General features: G+C 43.6%; 1 protein-coding gene across 1 annotated transcript; it reads left to right on the top strand.

Annotated features, from left to right (window-relative positions):
* The first annotated feature begins 713 nt into the window (after window positions 1-713).
* LOC129766788 (uncharacterized) lies at window positions 714-6984 on the top strand. The gene is made up of 2 exons (XM_055767384.1): window positions 714-788; window positions 841-6984. The coding sequence occupies exon 2, from the start codon at window positions 928-930 to the stop codon at window positions 6982-6984; it is 6057 nt and encodes a 2018-aa protein (XP_055623359.1). The 5' UTR covers window positions 714-788; window positions 841-927.
* Window positions 6985-8036: the final 1052 nt, after the last annotated feature.

The raw sequence follows: 8036 nt of genomic DNA, 5'->3' as shown, positions 1-8036 counted from the left end.
ATGTGTACTGAACACGATTTTATAAAGCTACTGGTGAAGTTTTGAACTATTTTTTTATGCGGTCCCTATCCCCCGCACAAAAAAAAAGTTTGCCTGTATGTTCCAGATTTTAGATCAATCAATAATTGTGTTCTACTAGCCAAGCCCTTTTATCTGATATCCATATTAATGGGGTTCTGTGAAAATATGTAATCCGCCATTTTGTAGTGGCCGCCATCTTAGATTTGCATTTTTCATAAATAACTGTATTCTACTAGTCAAGCCCTTTCATTTGATACCCATATTAGCTATTCCATATTGAAATTATTTTACAAATTATTCAAAATTTCCGGAAATCAAACATAAAATACTCCGGATAATAGAGTCTAAAATTCCGAATAGTCGAATCCCGATAAATCGAGTCTCCGGATAATCGAGTCCGACCTGTACTAATAAAAATGATGTGAGGAACCCCGAGGTTCCCATGGAACGTTAGTGCCAATAAAGAAGATTAGACTAATATGGAGTTTTCAAATACGTCTACCAACAGCGCCAAGCAGTACATACCGTCAAACTCCAAATGAACAATAGAAGGTTTAGCAAGTGCTCAGAAGAGAAGAACGTGTTCTATTAAACTTATTGAATTTCCCTTTGATTACTATTATATATAGTTTGTTTTCACACTAAAAGCCAAGTACACTCAGGTTTCTACACCAAAAGAGGTACTAGTTAGTGCAGCGAACCACTGTTACCGTTAGGGTTATATTCAACGCGTGTCCATTGTATAAGATACACAGGCACACTGTAATGTATGTGTTATTCTTATACCATATTTTGTGAAACTAATTCAGGTATTTTTAGCTTGAAGCTGATTACCAAATAAATCACGGCTATCGGAAGAACAGCGTGTTTTCCCTGACTTACACGAACAAAAACTTCAAGATTACAATGGACACAAGCAGGACTACCCCGAAGGCCGGCGAATCAAACTGTTCTGGTTGTAAACGGCCCAACAGTTATGACGATATGGTAGCTTGCGACGAATGCGGAAGATGGTGGCACTACACATGTGCCGGAGTAACGTCGTCTGTCACAGATCGCCGCTGGAGTTGCATAAAGTGCTTACCAGCTCCTGCGAAATCTACATCGACTAGTTCGTCTGCTCGTCGCGCCCGTTTGCAGTTGGAACTGCAACATTTAACTGAGCAGAAAGAGTTAAAACGGAAACAAAATGACCTTGACCTAGAGAAGCAGTTTTCCCAGGATAAATTCCGGCTTGAATCAGCTGCTTTGGAAGAGGAAGAAACGGATAATCGCAGTGTTAGAAACCATGTAATTGAGACTCAGGAACGGATAAAGCACACCAGTGAGTGGGTAGAAAAAACAATCGACCCTCAGATAGTTGTGTCACCTTCGCCAACTAAAATTCCGCAAGGACAACCAGAACAGACCGGGCCAACCGAACCTGTTAATATTTGTCAAGAAACTGCTGCGGCTACCGGCGGGTTGGACAACGCCATCACAACTAGTCTAAATCAGGATGTCACCCAAACTAAAAAGAAACTTTATGTCTCTAGAGATATTAAGCAGTTACCGAATACCGGCACATTAGAACATTTACAAGAGCTCGAACAGCAGCTTCAACGTTGCTGGATGCAACTTACCAAGTCAAAATCAGATCTTCAATCTCACCGAAGCCCGAGTCAACCACCTGTACCTACAGTATCATTAGATTCTCAGCAGCAAGCTGGTCCTTCGAGTCGTTCAACCGCAGCGCCTCTACCACCACATCGGTCCGGTGCTCAAGCTGTTCGGAACGAGTTAAGAGAGCGAATAACGAATACGACTCAGAATGTATATTCTAATCGCGGACATAATCCGCTTTCCACTGGAGCACCAACATACCCTCCGATCGCTCAGAGTCTGCCAATAGAGTGCAGCATACAATCACAGATTGTCCCTGAAAATATTCGTCTATCGGAACAGCCTTCCCAGATCAGCCACCGTTCATTCCACCTAACTCAGGAACAACTAACAGCGAGGCAAATAACGCCCCGCGATCTGCCAGATTTCTCAGGTGACCCAGAGGAATGGCCTCTGTTTTATAGCAGTTATAAGAACTCGACGGCCACCTGTGGATACACAGATACAGAAAACATGACACGACTACAAAGATGCTTAAAAGGAAACGCTTTGAAGTCCGTGAGGTATTATCTACTAGCACCGGAAAACGTTCCGGAGGTAATGAGAACTCTGCAGACCCTATATGGGCGTCCTGAAATTATCATAAACAAGCTGATAAGAAATGTACGGGAGTGTCCTACGCCCAAGGCTGAAAAGCTTGAAACCTTGATGGATTTTGGTTTAACCGTTAGAAATCTAACCCAACACTTAATCGCAACAGGACAGCGAACACATCTATCGAATCCTGTGCTGCTTCATGAGGTCGTCGAAAAACTTCCTTCAAGTTTTAAACTGCAGTGGGCAGAAAAACTCATCGCGTGTCCAACCGCTGATCTGAGAACTTTCAGTGATTTTATGTCACATGTGGTAGAATCAGTTAGCAAAGTGTGCTCGTACGTAGAGCAACCTTTCGTCAGGGTTGATCGAAATAAAAATAGAGAAAAGGGGTATTTCAATGCCCACATGGAGGACAAAAATGAATATGGAAATATGGTAGTGTCAGAAGTTAAGAGACACTGTCTCGTCTGCGCGAGAGATCACCGGGTCCAGGACTGTCCTAAGTTCAAAGACAGCGACATCGAGAGCCGTTGGAAATTTGTGCACACACTGAAGCTTTGTCGAACATGCCTGAACCCTCACGGGCGTCGTCCTTGTCGGAACATCAATCGGTGTGGAATCGACGGATGCCAATTTCGGCATCATCCAATGTTACATTCATCACGCACAAGTAACGCGCTCGCCAGTAATGCGAACCTGACATATCACCATTGTGGACAATCGGTCCTGTACCGGATAATACCGGTAGTAGCGTACGGCATCACTTGTTCCGTTAAGACCTTTGCCTTTCTGGATGAAGGGTCGTCGACGACATTAGTAGAATCTGGTCTCGCCCATCAGCTTGGATTACAGGGTCCGCAGGTACCTCTTTGCTTGCAGTGGACCGCCAACATGTCGCGAATTGAGAATACGTCACAGGTGATTTCCGTGGATGTATCAGAGATCGGGAAAAAGACTCGCCACACTCTGGAGAACGCACGGACGGTAGATCACCTCAATCTTCCCCAGCAGACGTTGAGGGTTGAACCACTCCAAAAACAATTTCAACATCTAATTGGTTTACCGGTACGCAGCTACGAAAATGCCGTTCCACAAATACTGATCGGGCTTCGTGATCTATCTTTGGCTGTACCTTTGAAGATCAAAGAAGGGGTAAAAGGACCAATAGCATCCAAGACGCGCTTAGGATGGTGTATCTACGGTCATGTAGATGGCGGACGAGACGTTGAACACCTCAATTATCACACGTGCGATTGTTCAGCCATAGTGAAGCTGGACACTATAGTACGCGATTATTTCAATCGGGAAGACACCGGTGTGACACCGCTCCAACCGCTGGAATCCGTAGACAACCAACGGGCTATGGACTTGCTCCAGCGAACGACGTACAAAGTTGACGGTAGATTCTGTACGGGTCTACTCTGGAAGAATGATCATTTCGAGCTTCCAGACAGTTACGGAATGGCACTTCGGCGACTCACATGCTTGGAGCGACGCATGAAGCGAGATCCAGTAGTAGGAGAAAGTATTCACCGCCAACTCCGTGATTATCAAACAAAACAATACGCCCATCGCGCAACGAAAGAGGAACTGGAATCCGCAGACCCTCGCCGTATTTGGTACCTTCCTTTAGGGGCTGTGACTAATCCTAGAAAACCAGGAAAAGTGCGCCTTATTTGGGACGCCGCTGCTGTTGTCGATGGTATTTCCTTGAATACTCTTCTGCTCCCTGGACCGGACATGCTGACTCCTTTACACTCAGTTTTATTTCGATTCCGACAGTTTCCATTTGCCGTCTCGAGTGACATTGCCGAGATGTTCCATCAGATTAAAGTGATAGAACCCGATCGTCATTCTCAGCGATTCTTGTGGCGTGATAATCCCGAAGATCCACCGCAGATTTTTCTAATGGACGTGCTAACCTTTGGGGCCACCAGTTCACCAACATCCGCGCAGTACGCGAAAAATAGGAACGCTGAGGAATTTGCAGAACGATACCCTAGAGCGGTAGAAAGTATTTTGAGGAGTCATTACGTCGATAATTTGCTCGATAGCTTTGTTACTGTCGAAGAAGCGAAATCCGTCTCCAGTGAAGTGCGCTGGATTCACTCCAAGGGAGGATTCCACATTCGTGATTGGGTCTCCAATAGCCAGGAAGTCATCCGTTTCATGGGCGAGGAACCGAAAGAAGAAACAAGAGACCTCATTCAAACAAAGGGTGCCAACGCCGAACGCGTGCTGGGCATGCTGTGGCATCATAGAATTGATACACTTACATTTTCCGTTTCGATTAGTGACGAAATACATACTCTTTTAGACACAGCTACACGCCCAACCAAGAGGCAAGTCTTGAAATGTATTATGTCCCTTTTTGACCCCCTGGGGTTGCTAGCCAACTTCTTAATCCACGGCAAGATCCTCATGCAAGAAATTTGGAGAACCGGGATAAAATGGGACGATCGCATCGATGAACACCTTTTCGAGCTATGGAAAAGGTGGACGAGCTTGCTTGATAGTGTGGACGGCGTTCAAATCCCAAGATGCTACTTTCAAGGGGCAAATCCATCCCTTTACGATTCGATCGAAGCACACGTGTTCTGCGATGCGAGCGAAGAAGCTTATTCAGCAGTGATCTACTTCCGCGTAATCAGACCAGATGGAGTCCCACAGTGTAGACTAGTGGCAGCTAAAGCAAAGGTGGCTCCGTTAAAATATGTTTCTATCCCTCGCTTAGAGCTAATGGCTGCTGTATTAGGTGTCCGTCTGCTGTCGTTCGTTATCGAAGGTCACACAATACCGATCATGAGCAGGTTTCTCTGGTCTGATTCGAACACAGTGCTGGCATGGATTCATTCGAAACATCGAAAGTACAGGCAATTCGTTGCCTGCCGCGTCGGTGAAATATTGACTTCAACAAACGAAAGTGAGTGGCACTGGGTACCGAGTGCGATGAATGTGGCTGATGAGGCCACCAAATGGACAAAAAGTCCACATTTTGATTCAACCAGCAGATGGTTCCAAGGACCAGATTTCCTTCTGGGATGTAAGGATCAATGGCCTGTTCCGAAGAATTGTATCACAACCACAGACGAAGAAATTCGCCCATGCCATCTTCATCATGTGACGGACGAATACGTTCCAATGATCGTATATGAACGATTTTCCCGATGGGGCCGCATGGTGAGGACCATGGCTTACGTTATGAAGTATATATCCTTGAAAAAACGAGGAATTGGGAACAGAGTTCTAATGCAGGAAGAGATTCGGGCAGCAGAGATGGCGATATGGCGACAAGTCCAAGCTGAAGTCTATTCGAACGAGGTGGCCATTCTGAAGAAGAATAAACATCTACAGCAAAAGGAGTTACTAGCGATACCTAAATCCAGCGCTATTTATAAGTTGACTCCAGTTCTTGACAACGAAGGGATTCTACGCATCGATGGTCGCATTGGATTGGCAAAACAGATCACGACTGAGGTAAAATATCCTGTGATCCTACCCAAGACACATCGGGTGTCCTTCCTAATCATCGACGATTACCACCGAAAATATCTTCATGCTAATTCCGAAACCATTGTCAACGAAGTAAGGCAACAATATTACATACCGCAGCTACGCGTACTCACAAGAAAAGTGGCACGACATTGTCAGTGGTGTAAAGTGTATAAAGCACACCCAACTACACCGAAGATGGCGCCACTACCCATCGCACGGCTCTCACCTTTCATCCGACCTTTCAGCTATACCGGATTAGACTACTTCGGTCCAATACAAGTGAAAGTGTTACGATCAACTGCTAAAAGGTACGTTGCTTTGTTCACGTGTCTTACTATCAGGGCGGTACACGTAGAAGTGGCGTATGATCTTTCTACGGAGTCGTGCATCGAAGCAATACGTCGGTTTGTGTGTCGACGGGGGGCGCCACTCGAAATCCATTCCGATAATGGTCGAAACTTCTGCGGGGCGAACAATGTGCTGAAAGGGCAAATCGAACGAATTGAAACGGAAGCAGCATCAACATTCACGAATGCATACACAAAGTGGGTGTTCATCCCACCGTCAGCCCCCAGTATGGGTGGTAGCTGGGAGCGTTTGGTGCGATCGATTAAGGTGGCGATGGCTGGTTTCTCTCAAAACAAAAAGCTAAGTGATGAAGGTCTCCAAACACTCGTGATTGAAGCAGAATCTCTCGTGAATAGCAGGCCACTCACTTACCTGCCGTTAGATTCAGCAGAGCAGGAAGCTTTGACGCCGAACCATTTTCTGCTAGGCAGCAGTAGTGGTATCAAACAACCATCTGTTCTCATGTTGGATGCAGCAAAAACGGCTCGCAACTCCTGGGATCTGATTCAGCAGAATCTAAATCACTTCTGGTCTCGATGGGTGCGAGAGTATCTACCGACTCTTACTAGACGAACCAAGTGGTTTGGAGATACCAAAGCAATTGAACCTGGTAACTTAGTCATCATCATAGACGAGAACAGAAGAAACGGCTGGACCAGGGGACGAATCTTGCAGGTGATCGTCGGTCAAGATGGGCGCATACGACAAGCTGTGGTGCAAACAGCAGGAGGCATATTCCGCCGGCCAGTGTCAAAGCTGGCGGTATTGGACGTAAAAAGTAATGGTAAAGCTGAGTCTGCAACTGATCTTTACGGGAGGGGGGATGTTGCTGCAGGGGCACTTTCACTGACGACCCTATCTGCAACTAGAAGCACGTCTACCAACAGCGCCAAGCAGTACATACCGTCAAACTCCAAATGAACAATAGAAGGTTTAGCAAGTGCTCAGAAGAGAAGAACGTGTTCTATTAAACTTATTGAATTTCCCTTTGATTACTATTATATATAGTTTGTTTTCACACTAAAAGCCAAGTACACTCAGGTTTCTACACCAAAAGAGGTACTAGTTAGTGCAGCGAACCACTGTTACCGTTAGGGTTATATTCAACGCGTGTCCATTGTATAAGATACACAGGCACACTGTAATGTATGTGTTATTCTTATACCATATTTTGTGAAACTAATTCAGGTATTTTTAGCTTGAAGCTGATTACCAAATAAATCACGGCTATCGGAAGAACAGCGTGTTTTCCCTGACTTACACGAACATTTATTATTTGAATTTTATAATTTTTATTTATATATTGTAAGCCTAACCGATTCATGTACGATGTAGACTTTTGCCTTTTTCACCTCAGACATGAGGAAGCAGGATATTACACCAATGAATGTCAAAAAAAAGAGATTCATTTAATGGTATAGGTGAAGTGGGAAAAAAATATTGAAATTGATTTAATAAAAATAGTATTGAATGAAATTGGAAACTTATTTTAAAAAATCTGTAAATTCTGTATAAAATCCCAAAAGTCTGTAATCTTGGTTTTAAAAGTCTTAAACATATATATATATATATATATATATATATATATATATATATATATATATATATATATATATATATATATATATATATATATATATATATATATATATATATATATATATATATATAAATTTCGTCATTTCACTTGCAATCACTCAGCAGTGCGATTTCTATCCCCATTTGAACGCACTCTGAGAATATGAATACTTAATGATTTGTTGCAATATGCTAACCAGAATTGTTCTCCTGTAGACTATGACCACATAACTACATTATATATATATATATATATATATATATAAATTTCGTCATTTCACTTGCAATCACTCAGCAGTGCGATTTCTATCCCCATTTGAACGCACTCTGAGAATATGAATACTGAATGATTTGTTGCAATATGCTAACCAGAATTGTTCTCCTGTAGACTATGA

Source organism: Toxorhynchites rutilus, chromosome 2 (genome assembly GCF_029784135.1).
Source record: "Toxorhynchites rutilus septentrionalis strain SRP chromosome 2, ASM2978413v1, whole genome shotgun sequence".
NCBI classification, from domain to species: Eukaryota; Metazoa; Arthropoda; class Insecta; order Diptera; family Culicidae; genus Toxorhynchites; species Toxorhynchites rutilus.
The sequence above is the reverse complement of the archived record's forward strand: the minus strand, read 5'-3'. Positions and strand labels throughout refer to the sequence as shown.